This window comes from Spermophilus citellus (assembly GCF_964194105.1).
Source record: "Spermophilus citellus genome assembly, chromosome: 13".
Lineage (NCBI taxonomy): Eukaryota > Metazoa > Chordata > Mammalia > Rodentia > Sciuridae > Spermophilus > Spermophilus citellus.
The window spans coordinates 96146916-96172054 of record NC_138193.1 but is presented as its reverse complement, the minus strand read 5'-3'; the positions used below and the strand labels follow the sequence as shown (position 1 = coordinate 96172054).

The window sequence follows — 25139 nt, the reverse complement described above, 5'->3', positions numbered from 1 at the left end:
AAATTTAATGCTTTCTTTCATTCACTTGAACTGTTGATTTTGTAAAGCAAGATGTACATGTGTAATTGTTGACTTTTTGTCTTAATTGCCAACTTTTCAATGAGTAGAGAGATTTCTCCTCCTTTAATAGGCTTTGTTAACTCTCTTGCTTCTGAATCCCAGCTTTGTGTGTTGCCATTTTGCCCATTTGCACCTAAACCTCCAGTAAAGAAATCAAAAGTTGGAGTGTGTTTGAAGAAGGCAGTTGGGGGTCAAACTGGATCATCTTATGACTTACACAGTTTATGAGGTGCCTTTAAAGTGCTTCAGATGATGACCATTTGCTTGCATTGTCTAGAATCACTTATTTTATGGTGTTTTTGGGGAAGATTCTTTTTTGAAGGCAAGAAAACTTGCCGCATACCAAATTTAAGCATACTTCTTGCTTTTACTAAAACTATTTGACTAGACTTAATGCTGCATAAAGCAATATTGGCTTCTGAGCTTTTCAACTGTTAATGCCTCTGTATGCTTTTGTCTGTATTTTCTTTCCAGACTATTTCTTTTGTCTACATAGTGACGGCAATTGTGGGAGTTGAGGCCTGGTATGAACCTTTCCTGTTTAATTTCTTATATAGAGACCTATTCACAACAATGATTATTGGTAAGAAGCTCCATGTCGAAGCCTGTTTTAACCATCACTTTGTTTTCAAAAGCCAGTGATTGACTATATGTAGAAGTTACGCCTCTCTCTCTCTGTCCTCTAATAAGCAGAACAGTCCTACAAACCTGTAGGATTTCAATTTAGACATCAAGGAAAATAATATTTCTTTTATGTTTTTGCTCAGTAAGAAGCTTTTTCTAATAAATAGGAAATGCCAAAATAGATCACACAGGCCTTTTAAAGGAAATATTCAAATTAATATAGACTATATTAGAGGATTCACATGTAGGTAGATGTTTAATCTGTCTACTTGAGAAAGTAAGCCTCTTTTCCTCTTAGATGTCCTCTTTATTCCAATGAATGATTAGAGTTTTTGATAGTGGTAATATTTCCCTTTTGATTTTAGCCAAAGGGGATATCTGTAGGATAATTGACTGAGTACAAGAGAGTATTAATGGTATGGTTAGAGGAAGAGGAATCTAAGTTGTTTTGGGACACCAGGAATAGCACTAAGGACCTTTGTAGAAGTAGAAAACATATATGTAGGCTATTGCTCTGTTCCCTTATCGAAAAAACAACCCTGCTTTGTTCTGATGATTAACTTTGATAATGGAATGGAAATTAGGTCAGGCTTGGAAACTGAAAAATCGTATTCGTCACTGACTTTCAGAAAAGGAATGGTTTTGGGCATTTTTCCTGTGGTTCTGGATGGTACATGTTTTTGAAATTACCCTATGATCTATTAAATGTTCATTTCCCCCAACCCCTGTACTGGGGATTGAACCCAGGGGCACTTAACCACTGAGCCACATCCCCCAGCTCTTCTTATTTTTTATTTTGAAACAGGGTCTCTCTAAGTTACTTAGGAACTTGCTAAGTTGCTAGGCTGGTCTTGAACTTGTTACCCTTGTGCCTCAGCCTCCTGAGTCACTGGGATTACAAGCCAAATGTTCATTTTCTGGTGTCATTATGAACTGTAATAGCTTCACCATGAAAATGTTGCTTTTTTTCTTTTATTATTTATGACTCTTGTGATTTAAGCAGCTTGTCTTATGGCAGTTTTGCTGCATTTTACATTAAAATATTCAATTTAAAGATAAGGCATAAAAATATGTCTGATCTGAGACATTTAAAAATATTATTTACTTTAATAGGTACATAATTTTCTTTAAAGCTTTACATTCTTCTGCATTCTTCCCTTTGAAATAAAAATAAAACCCCACTTGTTTCTACACAAATAAGTGAAACAGCTTTCCCAGCAGATAGATTATTTAGAAGAACCATAGGGTTTATACTAGTTAGTTTCTGCTGATAAAATTGGTGGTGCTAAAGTGGTTGGGGTAGCCTGGAGCCGTAGTGTGAGAGGAGTGCTAATGAAAGGTTGGTAGTAGGTAGAGTGGCTTTCTGTGCCATTGTGGAAGGTCGCCTTCTTTGGGTACAGCAGACAGACTACCAAAGTAGAGGATTCAGCCTCCCCACTGCCATTTATTATGAAAAAGAATTGAACATCTATTACTGATGGTAGTTCCTTCTACTTTTATGTACTAGTTCCTATGTTATCATCACTTTTCTTCAACTGCTTTCAGTACCAGTTGCAATATTGTTTCAACTACACCACTGCTCCTATCTAACCCATAGGCTGTTTTATAAAATACAGTCTTTTGTACTCACCCATGGGTTAGCCATTTCTGCTGTACTTCATTCCTTTCTGTATATCTGACTTAGGTTCTGGTGTTCTTTCTCAGAAATCTGAAGAATTCTTTCAGGATTTCTTGTAGTGCAGATCTGGTAGCAGTATATTCTTTGTTTTTGTTTATGTGAAAATGTTTCCTTAATTTTTTTCTTTTAGCATTTTGAATGTATTATTCTAATGCCCTCCAGCATCCATTGTTTCTGAATCAGCTCACATGTTATTGTCACCCGGTGTATAAAGTGTTATTTTTCTTTTGTTGATTCAAGAGTCGCTTTTTATTTTTGTCTTTCACAATTTGACTACTATGTACCCAGGTATAGTTTTCTTCACATTGTCCTATTTGTTGAGTTTTTTTGGTGTGTTGAATATAAGTTAATATTTCTGACTAAATGTGTGATATTTTCAGCCACAGTTTCTTTCTTCAGATATTTTTTTTTCTGCTTAATTCTTTATCTTCTTGTAAAACTGCACTTACACGTATGTTACGCAGATTTGTTTGATTTGTCATACAGGTGATTTTCTGAGGCTTTATTAAGTTATCTTTAACATTTTTTTTAATCCATTTTTTGTAGTGGTTGATTTCTGTCCATCTTTAAGTTCAGTTTTTCCCTCCTGCCATCTCCAATCTGCTGTTGATCCTGTCTAGTGAATCTTGAAATTAAGTTATTGAACTTTTTTTTTTTTTTAGAGAGAGAGGAGAGAGAGAGAGAGAGAGAGAATTTCAATGTTTATTTTTTAGTTTTCAGCGGACACAACATCTTTGTTTGTATGTGGTGCTGAGGATCGAACCCGGGCCGCACGCATGCCAGGCAAGCACGCTACTGCTTGAGCCACATCCCCAGCCCCTAAGTTATTGAACTTTTGAGCACTAGAATTTCTATTTGGTTCTTTTTATACTTTCTATGTCTGTGTTGAGATTCTCCTATCTGACCTTTTCTCCTACCTCACTTTGGACACATTTAAAATAGCTCCTTTACTATCTGTCTGTCAAGTCTAACGTCTGGGCATACTTAAAGTCAGCTTCTGTTGGTTCCCTTTTTTTTTCTATTTCTTTGCATATCTAGCAGGGTTTTTTTTTTTTTTTTTTTGGTTGGAAACTAGACATTGTATGCTGGGGACATAGCTCAGTGATATAGTGCTTGCATAGCATGTTTGAGTCCTTGTGTTTGATCCCCAGCATCATTGAAAGAAAGAAAGATAGTCTGTTAGTCAGACATTGTGGATAATTTTTATAGAAATTTTAGAATATTTTAATTTTTTTTTTTCTAGTAGACATTGAACTCAGCCTGAGAAATCTGTGTCCTTAGGGTATGTAATAGCTGACATTTTCAGCTTTCAGCTGCTCCTTTTTAAGCATTGTTTTATGTGTGGGTGGGTGTGTGTGGGTGTGTGTGTGTGTCTCCCTGTGTCCATGTGTCCCCCTTATGTCGGTATAGTTTAGTAGTCAGCCATAGATTTGGGTATAGTTGTTACTGAGATTTTGGTGCTGATCTCTCTATGATTTTCTTGCTTCTGGGGTTCACCATCCTGAATCTTCAGCTTTTTTGCAGTTTCATTTGTTCTTTCATTTCTTCCACTATAAGTGTCCAATCAGGTTACTTATTTTAGAATTCCCACTCTGGTTTTTTGATACCAGTTGTGGACATGGACATTTATGTGTATTTGTTTGTTTTGTCTTTTTTTCCCCTTTGGTACCGAGAATTGAACCCAGGGATGCTTTTACTGAGTTTCATCCCCAGTCCTTTTAAATATATATATTTTTAAGGTAAGGTCTTGTGAGTTGCTGAGGGTCTCACTAAGATGCTGAGGCTGGTCTCAAACTTGTGATCCTTCTGCCTCAGCCTTCTGAATTGCTGAAATTACAGGTGTGCCACTGCACCTGGCTTGTTTGTTTCACGTTTGACTTCAAGAATTACTTTTTTCTTTTGAAATGTATTTTTCCTTTATAATTCTGTGAACTATTCATGAGTACAAAGACAAATTTATAAGTGTATTAAAAAAAAGTATAGTGTGTCTATCACTACCCTATTTCTACCTTCATAGGTAACCATTCTTAATGTTTAATTTTTATGGCTTATTTTTTCATGTTTTTATTGCGTGTGTATATGTGTATGTTTCATTTTATTACCCCTTTCCATGGCATTCTATATGTACTTTGTTTTTTTTTTTTTCGTTTCTTCCCCCCCACTTAATAGTATATCCGAGAGATCATACTATACATAAGGATCTTCCTCATTCCTGGCCAGTACTCATTCCTGGCCAGTACTTCATTGCATGGATGTACCCAATAGTTTGTTTAATCAGCTTCCTATTGATAGACATTTGGGTTGCTTCCAGTCTTTCACTCTTATACAAATTGCTGAAGTGAATAGTCTTGTATCTGTCTTTTCATGTTTTTGCTAGGGTATTGTGGAAGAAAGCCCTACTAGTAGAATTGTTAGTAAAGGATAAACGCGTGCAGATAGATATGTCTGTAAAATTTCCATTTTTTACATTGTGAATGAACTTTTCTAGTGTTTAAGAGCCATTTATATTTCCTTTTCTGTATATTTTAAGTATCTAGCCCTTGTGTGTGTGTGCACGTGCACACCATGGGTTGAATCCAGGGGCACTTAACCACCGAACCACGTCCCCGGCCCTTTTTATTTTTCACTTAGAGACAGGATCTTACTAAGTTGCTCAGGGCCTCACCCAGTTGCTGAGGCTGGCTTTGAACCTGCGATCCTCCTGTTTCAGCCTTGCAAGCCCCTGGAATTACAGGCATGAGCCACTGTGCCCAGCTAAACATTTAAATACTCTTTATAGATTGTATGTTAAGTACTGTTGAGAGAAGGAATAGAAGATGCTGTCCTTTTCTTTGGCAACCTTAGGCTTTCCACATGCTTGCTATACTTAAAACTATTTCAAGATTTTAAAACTAGAATTACTCTTTGTGGCAAATCTTGTGCTAGTTTATCTCAACCCATTTTCTTTTTTTAGTACCTTTATTTTATTTATTTTTTTATGTGGTGCTGAAGATCGAACCCAGGTCCTTGCACGTGCTAGGCAAGTGCTCTACTGGTGAGCCACAACCCCAGCCCATCAACCTATTTTCAACACCTGTTTTCCAGTTACTTGGAACTACAAGAAATCCTGGGTTAATTCACTTAACCTTGGTTTCCCTCAGTGCTTCCCAGCTTGACATAGAGTAAGCTACTAAACATTTTTGAGGGCATGAAGGTCATCAGTTTGTTTTTTCTTTTTTTTTCTTTTTTCTTTTTATTGGTTGTTCAAAACATTACAAAGCTCTTGACATATCATATTTCATACGTTTGATTCAAGTGGGTTATGAACTCCCATTTTTACCCTGTATACAGATTGTAGAATCACATCGGTTACACATCCACGTTTTTACATATTGCCATACTAGTGACTGTTGTATTCTGCTATCTTTCCTATCCTCTACTATCTCCCCTCCCCTCCCCTTGTTTTTTCTTTTCCCTTTAATATAATCTGATTTGGCAAACTTTATTCCAGTTAAGTTTGGAAGTAGCAGAGTAATTCACCTTTGGGGAGATTTCTGCTGGTTCTAGTTTTTTCATCTGTTTTTAGCCAAGTACCTTAGGAATAAGAATGTTTTCTACTGTTGATCCTAAAAGTGATAGCTGTATTGACCCTCAAACCACCAATATAGTCCCTGGAAATCTGGAGTAGACAAACTAGGACCAATAATGAAACATTGAAGTGAAATGTTCAGAAAGTTTTGAGATGTGTGTATTAATTTGGAGTTTGAAAGAGGGAAGGATCAGGGATTTTCAACTGTATAGACCATAGATTCAGATTTTTTAAAGACGTAAGGGACACTAGAAAATCATTTAACCCATCCTTATACTGCTGGACTCTGAAACTTGGATTGATTGATTTGCCCAAAAGTACATAACTGCTCAGTGGCTGGAAGCATGTAGTTAAGCTTTAAAAGAAAATACTCTGAGAGTGGAGCACCCCTTTAGGAATATGTTAGGAATATGCAGGAAGTTGAGTTTCCAAGAAATGACAAAATGAAATGGTTAGGTGGTTAATAGGAACACCTGGAGAACAGAATCACAAAGGCAGAATGAGGAAAGAATTGCAGTTAGTATATAGTAAATGAAACCATACATCAAGAATGAGAAAACATACTAAATTTGATCATTAGGAAAACTTTTTCAAGAATGTATTTCTGCACAGTAGAAGTCAGACTGAATAGAAGAATGCTAAGAAATTGAAAACAACAGAAAAGTGTGGCAGTTGGAAAGAAATAACAGAATAAGAGTAAACAAGGCAGTAGAAATCATTGATAGAATGTCTTGGGAAGGCCATCATTATTTTTAGGTTTGAGGGGGAAGAATTGTGGTGTGGGTGGGATAGGGAGGGAAGAAATGGGAAATTCTGGGGAGGTTAAAAGCATATGTAAATAAGAAATAGCAAGATCCATTTATTATCCTCCTCTTCTAATAACTCACATTTACTTTGCCATTTACTATATACCAGGCACTGTTCCAGGTATCTTTAATAATTTATTACATTCTCAAAACCCTATGGGGTTGGCACTACTTTGCCCTCTATTTTGTAAATGAGGAAACTGAGGCACTAAAAGTCTTGACTGCCTGAAGTCACATAAGTGATTGATGACACCACTGGTATCAAGACCCAGACTAGCTCCTAGAGTCTGTGCTCTGACTCACCCAAGTGTACTGGCACTCTCCCAGTTGTAAATGCTGTTAGGAATGTATTTAGTTTTTATTACAGAAATAAACTTGAGCCTGAAAATTGTTGGATCTACAAACATTGTGTATCTTGCAAGAATTCAGTTATTTTAATATACTAACTCTTTAATAATTCATGATAATTTAAGTATTCTTTCCTTTAGGTTGTGCAATATTTGTGACTCTTCCAATGAGTTTATTAAACTTTTTCAGGTAAGTATTTAATTTAATTAATTTATTTGTTGTGGTGCTGGGGATTGAACTCAGGTCCTTGTGCATGTGAGGCAAGCACTCTACCAGCTGAGCTATATCCCCAGCCCAGTATTTTATTTTTTAAAATTATTTTTTAAATATTTATTTTTTAGTTGTAGTTGGACACAATACCTTTATTTTATTTATTTTTATGTGGTGCTGAGGATCGAACCCAGGGCCTCGAACTTGCTAGTTGAGCACTCTACCACTGAGCCACAACCCCAGCCCCAGTATTTTATTTTTTAACTGGGCAAAAAAATGTGAAAAATTTCAGCAATTCTAAGGTTCTATTTTTCTTTTCTGAGTCTGGACATTTTGAAATGGTTATGAAATATGAATTTTGAATCTAGAATGAGATTAGGGTATCTTTGGCTAATGTAGTCAATTCAACCATATCACAGAATTACTAGTTCTTTTTTTATGGTTTTGGGCTCACCAGTCTTTTAGTTTGACAGTGAGAGAGTATCTTCCTCTTAAATATTTATGTGTTTACATTCAATTTTGTAAGTTATCTGTGAGTATAGTTAACAAAAGTATAAAATAATAATTTTTGAATGTGTGTAGGTTAAAATTGGACTTAGGCTGACTTTTCTCAAATAGCAGTTGCATAGAAATTCCTGCCTTCAGGGGAAAGAGTTGGGAGGTGGGATCTTTCCCTTCTCAGTAATTTTTTTTCCTGCTGTTTCCTCTGTTACTGTTTCCTCTAGTTGAAACTTTCTCCTTCATCTTTTAGTTCTGTGTCTCACAGAATTACATCCATGTCAAGCTAAGCTCTTGAATCTTCCCTATTTATTGTGACTGGTAATCATTTATAGAAGCCATAAAATTTGGAGTTCTAAGTCTGTAGAGATTGAGTCATTTCCCCCTCAGAATATAATGATTACATTCTAATTAGACAACACAATGCCCAGGGTCATGTGACCCATAGCAAAAACCAGGACTGGAATTTGGGGGTGTGTCTAGATGAGCAAACATATTGGATTACTTGCTGTGTGTTTACAGATACCAGGATGTGGTATTGGCAGTCTTATTTCGGGGTCTTTGTGTGCATTACATCTTACTTTTAATGTATTAAAGTAATACTGCTATTTCATGTTCACTTTGTTTAGCCTACTAGAATATTTCACAGAATAAAGACCAAATTGTATTCATCTTTACATTCTTGACACAGCAATTGATAATTTGGTTTAAAGAGATTAAAAAGGGGACCAGGCAAGACTGGGGTTTTAGCTCAGTGGTAGAGCACTTGCCTTGCATGTGTGAGGCACTGGGTTCGAAACTCAGCACCACATAAAAATAAATAAATAAAGATATTATGTCCATCTACAATTAAAAAAGTATTTTAAAAAAAGAAGATGGGGGTGGGGGGGACGGGGACCAGGTGCCAAAATACTGGCCATGCCTCTTGAATCAGGTTATATAAGTTTAGTTCTCTTATTTTCACCCTGGCTATGAAGTTATAGCCATAATAATGTGGCTCTATCTATGCCATAGGATAATTATGATTGTAAAATAAGAGAAGAAATGTGAAAATACTTAGGAAATGGCAAAGTACTATATAAGTTTTATATGTAATAATGTTCTTTGTATTACTTGATTTTTTTTTTTTTTCCAGAAGCTATAAAAATAACACCTTGAAACACAATTCAGTCTATGAAGCTATGGTTCCCTTCTTTTCTCCATGTTTGCTCTTCATTTTGTCTACAGCCTGGATCCTCTGGTCACCTTCAGATATTTTAGAGCTACATCCTAGAGTATTCTACTTTATGGTTGGAACAGCTTTTGCCAACATCACAGTAAGATATTTATTTCTTTTAAAAATTATCATATAGCCAGGCACAGTGGTGCATGCCTGTAATCCCAGCAGCTTGGGAGGCTGAGGCAGGAGAATTCCAAGTTTGAGGCCATCCTCAGCAACTTGTGAGGCTTAAAGCAACTTTAATGAGGCCCTGTCTCAAAATAAAAATTAGAAGGGCTGGGGATATGGATTAGTGGTAAAGCTCCCCTGGATTCAATCCCTAGTACCAAAAAGAAAAAAACCAACAAATGAAAAATTTTTGAAAATCATAATCTATAACCCATGCAGTGAGGTGTACCCATAATCCCAGAGGTTGAGGCAGGAAAGATGGCAAGTTAAGGCTAGCTTCGGCAATTTAGCAAGACTCTGTTTCAAAATAAAACTACAAAGGACTAGGGATATGGCTTAGTGGTAAAGTGCCCCTGGGTTCAATCTCCAGTACAAAACACACAGACAGTATGGAGGTAAGGATGATAGTAAAATGAAACGGACATTGTTACCTTATGTGCATAGTGATCACATGTACAACCGGAATGGAGTATTACTCCATCTATGTATGATGTGTCAAAATGCATTCTTCTGTCATGTATAACCAGTTAGAACAAATAAACACACACACACACACACACACAATTTTTATTTTAGAAATATTGACAAGTGGATAATTTGAAAACTCACATAGTATTATAATAAGCAGATTTTTAAAATATTTTAAATCAGAAACAGTAATAACTTCAGGACAGAACATGTTGATAATTATTTTATTGTGCTCTTTGAAACCAATAGGATTTAGTGACTTCAGTAGTATTTTCAGGTTCTTTTGGGTGTGAGTTGGAGTGTGTGTGTGTACATGTCTGGTACTGAGGATTGAACCCAGGGGTGTTTCACCCTGAGCTACATCTCCAGCCCTTTTTTTTTATTTTTTATTTTGAGACAGGATCTTGCTAAGTTGCCTTACCTGGCCTTGGAATTTGCAGTCCTCTTGCCTCAACCTCCCTAGTAGCCTCCTGATTGCAGGCATGTGCCATCGCATCAGGCTTTTTCCAGTCTCTTCTGACATGTTCTGAGGCTCTGTGTGTGGGGGGTTGGGTCTGGAGTCCAGCTGGGCCCCTGAATAGTTGAGAACTATTAAGATAATGTAAATGTGTTGGCTTAAGTTCTTGAATAGTTTTTAAATGTTGCACTGACTAGTTTTGGAAGTGCTTTGCTAATTAAACTTTCTTTTTTCAAACCAACTTCAAGTGTCAGCTGATTGTTTGTCAAATGAGCAGCACACGGTGCCCAACTTTGAATTGGTTGCTGGTTCCTCTCTTCTTGGTTGTCATAGCAGTGAACCTGGGAGTAGCCTCTTACCTGGAGAGTCTTCTCCTGTATTTATTAACAACTGGCTTTACTCTGGCCCACATCCATTATGGAGTACGAGTGGTGAGTAATCAAGTAAAGCTGGTTTTATTTGTTTCTTATAAATAGTGAAAAAGAGGCAATGGAAAAATTTAAAAGAAATTACTGTAGTAGCTGAAAGGATTTTGGGATATTCCCTAAATTTGAGATAATGTCCAGATAATGCAATATCAAGTATTGTTTTTCTAATGATTAAGTTATAATAACTATAAATGCTTTTAAAGCTGGATAATTATTACGTATTAGTTCTTATTTTAAATGAGTATACATCTAGCCATAATCTTGTTGAGTAGAATTATAAACTATTTTGTGCTTTTAATTATGTGGGACCAGATAATCCCATTGTTATCTGTTTCTTCACTAGCTTCTTTAGCGTTAGGGGCTTTTTTATTGTTCATTAACATAATTTGGTTTTGTAGCACTTCTTTTCTCCCCTGCTCAATTTGAACAATGTACTAGGGGAATTAAAATTTCAGAGTAGAGGAAAGCTTTTGCATCATATGAAGCTTCACTTTATCAGCAGAATAATAAATAAGGGGGAAAATCAAAGGAAATTGATTTTAAGAAGTGTTTGCAAACCTTAATACATATTTTAGCACAGTTTCATGGTTGAATTTTAATTGCTGCACAATATTTCATCAAGGAAGATTACTTAATCATTACGTAATTTATTAATCATAACCCAGTTATTTTAATAATTTAGGTTATTTTCAAATTATCATCATTATTAATAATGCTGGTGTGAACAATCTGGAATAATATTTTTTTCTTCCATTTGTTTTATATTCAGAGAATAATTTCATAGGAATGGCGTTATATAAAGGATATTCACATTTTATGGCTCTTAAAGTGCTTCTGTTTGATGTTCTTGTTTCTAAGAGAACTCTCCTGTGAATTGGTTTGAGAAACAAAATGTCTTTACTTCTATATTCTCATACACGTTTTTAAAATAGGGGGACAGTGTCATGCTTGTGAAAAACTTTATACCTTGCACATATTGTTAAACTTGGGCTTTGTTCCCTTAGTGCTTGTCCCCAAATTAACCCTCATTGGTTAGAACAAAATAGATGAAATTGTTATGGAAAAAGAGAATGTGATAAATCTGATGAGGCATAATCATTTATGTTTATAATTGTGTAAGTTTAACATGTTTTCATGTTTTCTTTCTTCTGTTTTTTGAAGGGGGTACCAGAAATTGAGCCCAGGGGCACTTAGCCACTGAGCCACATCTTCAGCCCTTTTAAATATTTTATTTGGAAATGGTCTCGCTCAGTTGCTTAGGGCCTCGTTAAGTTGCTGAGACTGGCTTTGAACTTGCAATCCTGCCTCAGCCTCCTGGGCCACTGGGATTACAAGTGTGCACCACCACATCTGGCTTAACATGTTTTCTGTCAACACTTTGGGACCCTTATTTTGATAAAATAATTGCTAATATCTTTTGAAATTGTTTTAATTTGTTCAGCCCTTCAGAAGCATATTTTTAGAAAACCATATATATAACAAATTAAAACACATTTTTTTTTCTTTAAATTATAAAGGTAGTACACATGGTTAAAAATCTGGGAAATAGGGACTGGGGTTTTGGCCTGGTAGAGTGCTTGCCTAGCATGCATGAGGCACTGGGTTCGATCCTCAGCACCACATAAATGTAAAATAAAGATATTGTGCCCACCTAAAACTTAAGAATAAATATTTTTTAAAAATCTGGGGAATAATCAAGCTACTGAGAGAAATTCTGGGAGCATCTTTCTTGTCTGGTCTGGTCTTTTTTGCTTGTTTATCATGTCTATAACTTCTGGCCAGAAGGTAAAACTTGCTAGGCCACATAAAACATTTGAGCTGCTGAAACATACATACTATGATAAATATCAAATAAATGACATTCTTAGCTGGTATATAACAATGTTTTTACCTACCTACTAGGAATATTCTAACCAATATTGTCTTTCTAAATTAACAGATCCAGTTTTATACTAGATCATCAGGAATTAGGAATGATTACCTAGAAATGTACAAACTGAATATTGTATCTAATTATAGATATAATTATTTGATTTACTAGATATTATAATTCAGGTAATCTTGCAGTTTTCAGCAGATTTGGATATGAATTTGTCTGGTTTAGAGGGCTCTGGAAAGACTAGATTTTGGAGCGAGGCAGACCCAGGTTCAAGTTCTAACTATCCCAGGGTAGTTCTAGTACTCCCATTTAGCTACCTAACTAGTTCTTGAGCTATTCTAATCTAGCAGAACCTCTTTGTTATTTCTGATGACTGTGTCAGTAATTCTTTCCAGAGGTGAATTTCATTTATTTTTAAAAAATAGTACAGTATGTAGTTGTCACAGTTTTGTGTTCTGATTTTTCATAGGTTAAGCAGCTGAGCAGCCATTTTCAAATTTATCCCTTCTCATTGAAGAAACCCAACTCAGATTGACTAGGAATGGAAGAAAAGAACATTGGCCTGTAATCTTCAGAAAGAAATACTGTAAATAGATGCTTGTAAATATTTCATCCATCACCAGTGAACTAAACTGATCTGCTTGACAGACATGGAATCTCAGTATGTGTGGTACTTGGACAGCAGGAATGAAACATGATCTGAACTTGTGGAATTTTGGAACTTCTAATTCCCAACTTACGTTATTTTTTATAAAACCATGTGATATTTTGGTTAAGCATAATGTTCATTAGACCAGCAAAACTCTTCTAGTGATTTTAGCTTCATGAGTCCATAATATTTTGGCTCATACAGAGTTAAAGATGTTTTATTTTTATTTTTAAAACCCCAAATTGGTTAGGAACACTGATAATATTCAGAAAACCACAGCATGTTTTCACACGTGGCATTAGCTGTGGAAATTATCAATAGCTCAAGTATAATATGCAGGGAAGGTGGCGGGGGGTGGGGGGCAAGTTTTCTTTAGCCAGAGATGCCAACTATTACAGAACAGTATGCCGTTGCCAAATCTTGGTTTCTCTTTCCCATGGAAATGATTTTTGTCCTCAGAGGCAAAGAGATTCTCTAGTATTCTGGCTGTCTTTATTACAGAATAGATTTTGATAAATGGTTTAAATTTCTTTTAAAGAGAAATATTCTGTTTATACTTAGTAGAGAATGGGTTGTAATTATAGCTCATCCATTGGCATGGTTCATGGTTTAAGTGTGGCATTTTCTCTCTCAGCTGAAGGTTGCTAGGATTTGGTGCCTGTGAGCTATGATTGTAAGAATATGTGTGACAGTCCCCAGTCTTTGATAATTACTTGTGAGAAACGCAGATAAAGCACCTTCTAAGAGGAGATTTAAATTAGAGTTAGGAATCTCATGAACCTCGCTATGAACGAAATTAGTTTTCTGACTCAGTTTGTCTGTCTGTCCTTCCTTGCTTTCACTCACTCTCCTTTTGGGGGTGAAATGCTGTGTTTTTTATTTCATATGGGATAAAACAGAGAGAAATACTCTCTTCCCAAACTTGCCTGCTTCTCCACTTGAAGAAAACTTTTGATATATATGCCTTACCCAGTACCTATTTCCTTAATATGACTTGGAGTAATTTTTAAGGTTTATTGATAACAAAACTTTACCTTTATTGTGGTCATTTTATAAATCATATCTTTTCATAAATGTGGATATTTTATTCTCTGTTTCTTTGACTTTGTCTTCATTTAGTTTGGTGGTGGTGAAATTTACTTGCTGATTTTATTTTCCACTGAATGAAGTTTGTGCTTGAATGAAGAGTGTATCTTAAACCCTTATTTCTTTTTGGACAGGTTGCACTTGGATAAAATAGGCACCACTGTGTTGATATGTAATTATATTCTTAACCATTATTTATGAATGTGACTGTAGTTAAAATTATAGCATATTTCTTTGTTGAGTTTCAGTCTGCTGCTTTGTAAAAAAAAAATAACTGTAATTGATATTTTGTTTTTAAAATTTTAAATTCTAATCATTGTCATCCAGGTTATTAGAAGTGAGTCAAGGAGCTTCCTACTCATTTAAGAAAATAATTTGTAAAGGTTTAGTTTTGGTGACTTTCTCTGAGAAAAAAGTGAATACTGAAAATAGATGAGAATTGATGTAATTTAGAAATATGTATAGTGAATCCATGTTTATTAATAAATCGCCATCATGCAGGTCAAAGAAATGAACCAGTTAAGTGAAGGTAACCGTTTTGTGTTCACCTTGTTGTATCATCTGTAAAATTGAATTGGATTAAGTATTCATTTGAAGTGGGGGAAAAAACTTTGTTTTAAGATTTCTTACCTAATCATTTTTACTGTTTTGTTGACCTTGTACTCAAGGATGAGATTAATTTGTTTAAAAGAACTGATAAATGTTTATAAAGTGACAAATTTGGACCACAGATTTTTTTTCACCTTGTACAGTGTATTTAAAACAAACAAACAAAAAAAACCAAACCCTTTAATTCTGTCATTAGGGTCCTTTGGGTTATGGCTTGTAATTTTGAGACTCTTTTACTTCTGAATATGTTTCTGCCCACATTTTGTTGCATTAAGACTATTTGTAAGGTGTTTTGTGCCTATATTTTATGACATATTTTCCTGGGGTAGTAAGGAATTATGCCGTGGGTGAAAGAAAGGAGGCTGTCAATAAGGGAAACTGAACAATTAACTGTTCCAGAATACTGTGGACTTGTGTTAATCCTTCCTATACTGCTGACCTTCTCTTGTTTTAGTCTGCCATCTTGATGGTGCATCTTGAAAGCCCCCATATTTTGTATAGTGATATAGCAGCTGATAGAGGACTTAATTACCAGTAGCTCTGTGCATTTCTATCATACTGATTACTCAAACCTTTCCAAAGTATAAAAGATGTTTCAAGCTTTTGCATGAAATTTTGGGTGAGTTCACACCCCAGCCTTTCTCCCCAGCACACACTGGCTGCATTGTGGGGAGCATTGCCACCATGGTCAGGAGCATACATGCGTGTTTTCTGTACTTGCAGAATAGAGTGCCTTAGCCAGGCCAGAGGTTTGCATTGTGTTTCTGCTGACCAAAGTCACATATACTTGTACGAGGTTTCTTTTCAGCTTATGGCATGAAAAATGCCCCTTCAGTCTTGTAAGAAAATAATTCCCTTGTATTTGAGATGGTATATGGGATAGAAAAGTTTAAAAATACCTGGAAGAATATGCTACTGCTACTTTTTTTGGTTCTTTAATATTCATGATCTCACTGCATTGTACAAATTACAAAGTATCTTCACAAATAGTAATAGAGGTAGCTTATGGGTTTCAGTTTCAGGCAATAGTGTGTAACTTTCAAAATAACAAGGTAAATGTTCTTCTTTGGCATTTTCATAGTATGACTAAAATACTTTTAATTCTAATTTTGGGAAGGTTAAATGTTAATTGTGGTCTAGAATGTTGTACTGCCATGAATATTTATTCTCATTTAGAAGTATTGGGAAGAGGAGTGTGTGTGTGGAGTTACCTAAATTCTAAGTTGATACCAAAAGAGTGTTAATGATCACCCAGAGCCTGGGTATTCAGGGAATATACAGGAAAAGAGTGTAGTGTCTTTTTTTTTTTTTTTTTAAATGATGCTGAGGATTGAATTTAGAGCCTTGTGTGTGCTGAGACAAGCACTGTACCACTGAGCTACATCCCCAACCCACAGTATACGTTTTCTTTAAAAAAGAATTTTGTTTTTTAGTTATAGGTGAACACAATATCTTTATTTTTATGTATTTATTTTTATGTGGTGCTGAGGATTGAACCCAGGGCCTTACACATGCGCAACAAGTGCTCTACCACTGAGTTACAGCCCCAGCCCTGTAGTATATGTTTTAAAGGGAAAAAGGGACCACCTTAATGCTTCATGAATTTGGAAGTTTCCTGTATTTGGTATTCAAAGGACTGGTTTATTTTGTAGTGAGTCAAAAGACAATTGGAATATATCTTTGACTCTGTGACCCCTAGAGAATAAAAAGGTAATCTGTAGGTGTTTAAATCAAAGACTACTTTCCCTTTTATATTTTAACTGGAATTAATTCATCTTTTTCATTCTTCACCTGGGTTTCCTCCCAACTAGCCACCACTTACGACAGAGACAGCCCACTCAGGCCTTGCTTTGTTGCTTCTAAATCTTGCTACATTCAGATTTTTCTTGATTGCCTTAGATCTCGTAATTAGTCAAAGACTGAGAACGTGTCAGAGGGAAAAAGTAAGTCTGATGGACTGGGACTTTTGACTTTGGGTCCCAAAATAAGCCAAAAACTGATTCAGAAATCTTTGGTTGTATTGATGCCTGTGTTCAGAGTGGCCTTATCTTGACCTCAGTTCTGGACTTGATCTATTGCTCTACAGAAAATTTGTGAAGTCAGACCAGAATTTTCTTTATCCCATGAGGTCTCTTTGTAAGGCAGCCCTTTCATGAACACCCTGTGGGTGAATAACCTTACTAAGTTAGCTGCCAGTACTATAACCTTCCAGGAGGAATTTTAACTAGTATGCTGCATTTGAAGCACTTTGACATGTATATTTAAAGTGACAGTCTTAACTGTAAAGTGGTGTTAAGTTAATCACTGTGAAACTTGAAAGTGTGGTGCTCTGGGCAGTTTAGGAAGCTTACATAAATTTCTGACTTTCCTTTATTATGTAACCCATGTGATTTGTATATTTTGGTCTTTATCTTTGACAATGGTACAAATGACTGACATGGCAGGCAATTACTTTAGGATATATGGTAAATCATGGTTGTTTAACTTTTTTTCAGAGAAATTGGTGATATGTTTGCTTCTTCCTTGCATGGAATCATAGAAATTGGATTTGTTGGCCGATTCATTTCTACAGTACAAAATAAAGATAACCTTACTTTTTAACCTGCATGCTAGTAATATGCTTTGCTCTTTAATAAACAAATATGTAAGAGATAGTAATCTAACTGGTTTTTGTTTGTTTTTAAGCAGAGATCTGCTCTTTATACAGACAGATCTTAAATGAGTTCATATTTAGGGTAGCAAAAAAGGTTTGCCATTCAGAGCACCCTCATGGGTAGCCTGATCAAAGGGGTTATGTTGCATTTGGTCAGGAAAACCAGGTTCCCAGAACTAAAAGTGCCACATGGATTGATTTGTGAATACTTTAGCAAGGGCTTGTCTTTCTAGGAAAATCCATTTGGAGACAGACCATTTACATTGTCTTCCTCTTCAGAGAATCATTCTTAGAAAGCTGAGCTGAGTAGTGCTCTTTTTAAAGCATGCAGATTGGATCATGGCCATTGGGAACCTAAATGCGACATTGTAATAATGACGGAACACTCACTTTGGCAACACATACACTAAAAATTGAAATCAGAGACAGTATTGAAGACACAGGGAGTGGCTAAGTGTCATGGGTATCTTCGGTCTCTTTGGTTATGTAAGGTCTTCCCTTAAACAGTTTCTGTGAGTAAGAGTTAAAATGATAGCTGATTTCGAGTTTTTATTAAACCATATACAATTGGCCATGAGTTCTAGATTGTGATATTCTTCCTGATGAGCAGTTTCTAATACCTGAAGAGTAAGTTCTTGACCTAGAACATGTTTCGTTAGTACTTGATATTACTAATCAGGTTATAAAAGAAGCCTGATTTGATTTGGCAAGATCTGTGACTCCTGTATCATCAGTTGAATTACTGTTATCATTCAGTATCAGCTTTTATCTAAGTTTAATAACTACTGATTGAGACTGTTTACAATACTAAATTTTTTTGGTAGGTTATTTTGTTAGATAACTTTACCTCATCAGAGCAGCCGTTTAGGAGATAAAGACCCAGCTACCTATAATGATTTGCTCACTTCTGGATATCTCAAGAGAGCTGAATTCAGTATTGGACTCCAGATTCCAATGTTTTAATATCAGATAACCTGTAGGTCAAGGGGAAGGAAATGATTAATTGCCAAGGTATAAACTCCCTGCTGCCTGCCTTTGCCTTTTCCCTTCCCATCTGACATAATAGATTCAATTTGTGACAAGTTGTAGAAAAAGAAATTGATACTTTGCTGAGTAGAGTTTCATGCCCTGGAACTAGGAATAGGTGGTAAGCATCATGGCCAAGTCAATTATTGAGTTGTGTAGCTCAGTCCTGTTACAGTTGGCCTTTTGAAGTATTCTGAAAAAAGGATAATTCATTCCTTCTCAGGTACTTAGAAATAGCACTGCTGGAGCAGGTGGAATATGTTTGCTACAAAGAGAGAATATATTAGAAAGATGAAGAGGAGCATAAAATCTTTTCCCTTTAATGTAGTTTAATTGAACACATTAGTAACTGGTCTTTCTAGGACTTGCTGTGTTCATAGTAGATATTGTAACATTTATTTTATCTGGTTATGTGTGCTCTCTGTATATAGACATGTTTAATATGTACACATATTTTCTGCATATGTATGTATGATATCATGTATACATGGGGTGTACTCTTGATTATCAGCCAGATGATAAGCCCTCATTAGATAATTTCTTCATGTGGACTTGGTGTATGTGTGGCCTGTAACTCTGAAGCCTCTTCCTGGTTTGGAGCCATAGCCTTTCTTCCTTTCAGTTCATCTCAGTCTTTGAGAAAGCCCTTTAAAATATGTCACTTTCTATGCCCCTTTAACCAGGGATTGTGTGAGCTATAAAGATACTTGGCTGCTCCCACCACCAGGGTTGAGGCTTTTGGATCTGCACCATAGTGAGCCTATTTTTGGCTAGAAGGCGGCTGTGGGAGAGTTGTTTTCCTGGGCTCCCTGGGGAAAGCTCTTGCAGAAGTGGAGCTTTGCAACTTGCTTAAATTACTTCACCAGAATGTTGTGAAGTCTCAGATAACTTGATGTACAATTTCAGTGCATTTCAATGTTATTTTTGCATTATATGTATTACTGTTCCCTGCTGCTAACCCAGATAATTAAGATCTGACTGTTTCTTGTCACTGGATTCTAGAAGCCTTGACCTTTCAACTGGATTTATGTTTTATTTCTGCTGCTGTGAACTCCAAAGTAATGCAGTAGGTTTTAGTTTAAATCGTTTAATTCTTTTATTGATAAATATTTATTGTAATAAAAGAGTAAATAATTTTTAAATCCTTTTAATTGTTTTTGGGTTGTCTTTTTTATTGTTCCATGGAGGGTTTAAAAGGGGAGGGAGCCATAATGGAAAAATAATGTCCAGCTGCTGTCTTAGAATCATTGATTGTTCTAAAGCAAAACATTAAAAACAAAACAAAACTTCCTTTTTTCCCTCTTTTTGGTATTGTGACCAAAGAAGATGGGAGACAGGTGGCAGTAGTAGTTATTCATAGTATACTGCTCTGGACTCTCCCAGAAGTGGGTATGGAAGTTTAACTAATTCCTACTTCTGTTCTTTTTTACCTTACAACTTTTTTCTAGGCCATATGACATGACTAAAACTCCTGAGTCCCTGCTTTCTCTGTTCCATTCTTGTACCTTTGAAGATAATGGTGGCATAGTTCTATAAATAACCAAAATTAAATAAAACAGATTGCTTTTGAAGTATAGTAAAAATGACAAACTGGGACATAATAATAAACCAAGAAGTTACCCAAATATTTTCCAATATCCTCAAAGTCCAGTTAAGGTGGTTTAGTATAAACATGGATGTAGAACTGTGTGACTTGACTTGTACAATGATCAACGTCATTTTCCCCCTTTTTATATAGTAAAGACTATATAAGCTAAAGGTAGATGGCCAAGTCAGCCCAGCAAAGGAAGCACAAATAGCCAGATGGTTTTTCAATTATTGCTTAAAACCTACCTACCTAGGAATGAGGGTGTCATATTCTAAGGACTTGTCCCATCTATAAGTCATTTCTCAAAGCAGGTCCACTTTTGGATTGCAGCCTATCATTTGAGGAACAGATTGGGTACTGGTCATTCATCAAGGTAAACGTCCCTTCCTTAAATCATTCAGCTATGACAACCATACTCTTGCCTGCCTTAGTCTCTTCATGATCTCCTGTCACTTCTCATTTGAAAAAAAATGAATAAGCTGGGCATGGTGGCACATGCCTGTAATCCCTGTGGCTCTGGAGGCTGAGGCAGGAGGATCACAAGTTCAAAGTCAGCCTCAGCAATTTAGGCTCTGAGTAACTTAAGTGAGAGTCTGTCTCAAAAAAGGGCTGGGAAGGTGGCTCAGAGATTAAGCGTTCCTGGATTCAAACCCTAGTACCTACCCCCCAACCCCCCCAAAAAAGTGGAAAATAAAAGCAAACTATTAAATAATTTTTAAGTGATATGTTTATGGTAAAAACATAAACAACAACAACAACATAAAAAGACGTTTTGTAGAATAAAAATTGCAAAAGTTACCCATAAACACAGGCCCCAGAAATATCAGCTGTCTTATGGACTTCCCCCTATTTTTCTTTTTTACATTCTCTTTGTATTTCAGCTAAAATTGGGGTCACAATTTATATGTTCTGCATCTTTCTCATTTAATATATGTTTTGGGTCATTTTTATTCTTAAATTGTGTTTCATCCCATGAATCAATAGTTACCAATTGATTCCTTGAATCACATTCAGTTTTTTTTATACTGTAAATAGAATAACTATAGATTGGGGAAGGGGGTACCAGGGATTGAATCCAGGGGCATTTAACCGCTGAGGCACATCCATAACCCCTTTTATTGTTTATTTTTATTTCAAAAAATTTTTTTTAATTTTTTACTATTTATTTTTTAGTTTTCGGCGGACACAACATCTTTGTATGTGGTGCTGAGGATCGAACCCGGGCCGCACGCATGCCAGGCGAGCGCGCTACTGCTTGAGCCATATCCCCAGCCCCATAACCCCTTTTAAAGAAAAAAAAAAGTTTTTATTTTGAGATGGGTTTTTGCTAAGTTGCTGAGGCTGGCCTTGAACTTGAATCCTGCCTCAGCTTCCTGAGTTTCTAGGATTACAGGCATGTGCCACCATGCCCAGCTATCTATATGCATTTTACCCCCAACTTTTAAAAACAGTTTTAATTTAATAGGTGCATTCCAGGAAACAAGAAACACAAGCAAAGAATAAAGTCATCCAATTACAAACATTACTTGGACATGTTCCTTAGGTCATGTGTGTACACATGCAACATCACGTTTTGTGTGATTGAGGTCATAGTGTGTATCATGCTTTTCCACACGTCATGAATATTCACCAATTCAAAATCCCAAAGGTACATAAGTATTTATAATAACTAATAGTATACTATACCACCTTAATCTTAGAAAACAATTGTAATCCTGTTTCTCTTATTTCTCTGAAGACAGAAATGGCAACAGAACTCCAGACAACATGTTGGCAGAGTTATAACTAAGATAATGTGTTCCCTTGATGCTCAATTTAAAATGAGTACACCAAGCATAGTGTTTCTAAGAGGGTTCATTTTCTGAGTTCTACTACTAAAATATTAGCAAGAAAGCATGTTCCCAGTGAATTAAGTATTCCTGTAGTATAGCCAGAAGATGCACATGCCTCAAGACTCACATCAAAGAAATCTCTCCCTGTGTCTTCCTTCTGCCCTCTGCAGCAGCTAATGAACAAGTCTGATATGCCTGCCCAGAGATAAACAATTCCATTTCCAAGATGCATCTATCAGTTATAACAAAAAGATTTACCGGTTGGCTAATTCACTAGCTCTACTGTTTTATTTTACACTTCAGGACATCGAGAAAGCTTATTAAAGTACTAAAGTATTTTACTAAAAATGCACACGTAGACCTCTGGTCATAAACTAAAGCTTTCTTTCAGATACTGAGATAGTAGCAAAGAATACTTCCCTTCACCTTCCTCTTCTTTTTCCACCATTCCAGTGACAGTTCAGAACTCTAGAGGTGGATTAACAAAAGTCATTCCCAGAAGACAGTTCTAAAAACCAACAAAAGGATTTTAATGCATGGGTTATTTTGCTACTTCTAAAAAACTTTGGGCATTATCTTTAAGTACCTCACAATATTAACTAAAATGCACATATAACAAGGGTGAGACAATCAACAAATCTAAGGGGCACAGAGTGCTTCTCTCTGCATACTTTCTCCTCCCAGCCACCACCCAGGGAACTTTCAACATACTCTCCAAGATGTCCTATGAGCATTTCTTTCACTCAGCAAATATTTGTTGAGCACTTACCATGTGTCAGGTATTGTGTTAGGTGATATGTATACAGCATTGAATAAAACACATTTACAACTCCAAGAGTTGTATAAGGATGATTCTGTTAAGTAGAAATGCCTAGTCAATGCACATAGAATCTAACATTCAATAGGTGGATGAATGTTCTCCAGAAAGGTGCCCTTTTAGTGGTGAACAACACTGTTTTCCACAACTATTAAAAAGCTTCATTTCATTACATAATTGAGGCTGTCCATAGAAGCAAAGAAGTTCTCCCAGCTGGCCAGGAAAGGAGACTAGCTGTGGCTTTTATTGTGATGGTGTGAGCTAGATGAGTGTCCAACACACATGGGAATCTCTTGCCAGCAAAGAAGTTTGGGGCGGGTGCTGGGTCCTTGCACATGCCAGACAAATGTTCTACCTTAAGCAACATCCCCAGCAACCCTTTATGTCTTCCCTCCACAAGTTGTCCCAAGAGAAGAAAGTGGGTGAGGCCCCCAAACTGCCTGTAGTTGAATAGAAAAAGTAGAGCCAGATTCCTTATTGCAGAAAATGTCTGGAGTGGAATCTGGGTCATCTTTGATGTCACTGGGTACTCTTCATGGACTCTGATGAAACCTTTGCTCTTGAACCTCTTTCTTGTGTAACAGCTGATTCCCACTTTCTCACAGTATCCTGCTCCTAGCTGCAGACATATGCACACATTAACTTGCTTTTCTTCTTAGGAATGGTGGAGACGTGAACCAGAAACTGGCAGTATGTGGTCAGAGCTGTACCTTGCTCTGATGGTAAAGAACACATATATCTACCTTATCTGTATTCCATGACTCCCAGGAAGGTTTAACAAGTGAGATACAATCAAAGGAGAGATTTGGCAGAGGGGCCTAAAGTCTTGCCGCAAAACTCATCACCACTGCTGCCAACACCTGGCCAGGGACAAGGACCTATGCATAGTTGGACTCTTTGGGCTGTTCCATGTTCTGTACCACTTGCAGACTTGGAAAAAATTGATTTTAAAAACACTCTATTTGCCTCGTGGCAGGTCTTATTCACAAAGGGCTTCTTGGCCTGACTGAGCTCAATAGAAAAACAGTAAATACAGCTAAGTAGAAGATAGACCTCAAAAAGTTGTGACTTTCCCAAGGTGGCAGTGCAAGGGCCAGGACTAGTATCCCCATTTTATCATTATGCTACTGTCCTTTCATTAGTTTCCTACTGATGGGATAGATCCTATCAAATGGTATTCAGTTTGATTTTATATTAAGGGTTTTAATTCTTAATGAGAATACTTTTTGTTGACAACGAGACATTAAAATGCCTAGGAAATAAGAGTCTTTCCGGAAACAATGCCATTTATTTATTTATTTATTTATTTACTTGTTTGTTTATTTATTTATTTGGTTACCTGAATTTGAACCCAGGAATGCTTTACCACTAAGCTCCATCCCCAGTCCTTTTCATTCTTTATTTTTGAGACAGGATCTCGCTAAGTTTTCTGAGGCTGACCTTTAACTTGGGATCCTCCTGACTCAGCCAGCCTCCCAAGTTGCTGGGCTTACAGGTATGCACCATCATTATGCCTAGTTTCTGTGAGATTTTAATAGTGCTTTTGTATTCCTACGACAATTATATCCCTCTATACCCCTTTTCCTTTTTCCTTTTACAATCTGTGATAGTAAGTGGTGATGGTGAGATTGCTTTAGGTTTCCTCCCTACTGAAAACAGCTACAGAAGACAATTCCTTGCTGGATATAAATTTATTGATAGCAGGGTGGTTTCACATTCTAGGAGCCAGTGCATCAACAGGAGCTCAAAAATGAATGGCCAACGACTGTATGGGTGCAATACAGTTTAGTTTATACATCCGAGGCAGTAGGCTCAGAGTGAACCTGTTATTCTGTACTCCCCATAAGGAAAGGACAATGCCAGTGTCCTTAGCTGTAGTACAGTGCGCGGCTCATAGTAAGCATTCGATTGTATTTGATGAATATGATTTTTAGGAATATTCATTTGATGAATGAATGAGTCAGGAAGTGATGAACCACAACTTAGTCCAGCTCTTTAAGTCTTTCAGTCTCATGGTGAGACCCCACAATCTCCGCTAGTATGACTGGGACCTTGCGGAGGTCAGGATAGTACTCGCATTCTAACTTCAGGTCCAAGGAATAAAGCCTGAAGCTACGCTATAAAGAGCAAAGGTGGGCGGGGACTGAAAAGCTGCGCGCGCAACCACGCCGACTGCAGGTCAGGTGACTGCTTTTCCCTGGCAACGGCTTGTTCCTAGCAACCGAGAGGCGTCCGGGCGGAGCTGCCAAGGGAAGGCTCCTGCCATGAATCCGAGTCCGTCAGAGTCCATAGGGGTCCTGGATCAGACTGTGGAAGAACGCTTATCCACCCAAAATCTCGAGCCCTCGGTTAATTCTGATAACCCGCAGGAGCGGATCCAGGCCCGGCGCCTCCGCATCGCGGCGCGCCTGGAAGCCCGGAGACGGTGAGCTGGGTCTGGGCTGGTCTTGCCGCCGAGAGCGCAGGGT

At 36.8% G+C, this 25139-nt stretch overlaps 2 protein-coding genes across 2 annotated transcripts in view; both read left to right on the top strand.

Annotated features, from left to right (window-relative positions):
- The window catches only part of SELENOI (selenoprotein I), a 51005-nt gene extending 31433 nt beyond the window's left edge, over positions 1–19572 (top strand). Inside the window, exons 6-10 of the mRNA XM_081264521.1 lie at positions 535–643; positions 7225–7273; positions 8928–9108; positions 10353–10535; positions 12881–19572. Of these exons, the coding sequence (XP_081120647.1) occupies positions 535–643; positions 7225–7273; positions 8928–9108; positions 10353–10535; positions 12881–12979 (621 nt within the window). The 3' untranslated portion in view covers positions 12980–19572. The remainder of the gene's footprint in view (positions 1–534; positions 644–7224; positions 7274–8927; positions 9109–10352; positions 10536–12880) is intronic.
- A 5350-nt stretch (positions 19573–24922) lies between these two features.
- The window catches only part of DRC1 (dynein regulatory complex subunit 1), a 43060-nt gene continuing 42843 nt past the window's right edge, over positions 24923–25139 (top strand). The window contains exon 1 of the mRNA XM_081264852.1: positions 24923–25096. Within this exon, the coding sequence (XP_081120978.1) occupies positions 24936–25096 (161 nt within the window). The 5' untranslated portion in view covers positions 24923–24935. The remainder of the gene's footprint in view (positions 25097–25139) is intronic.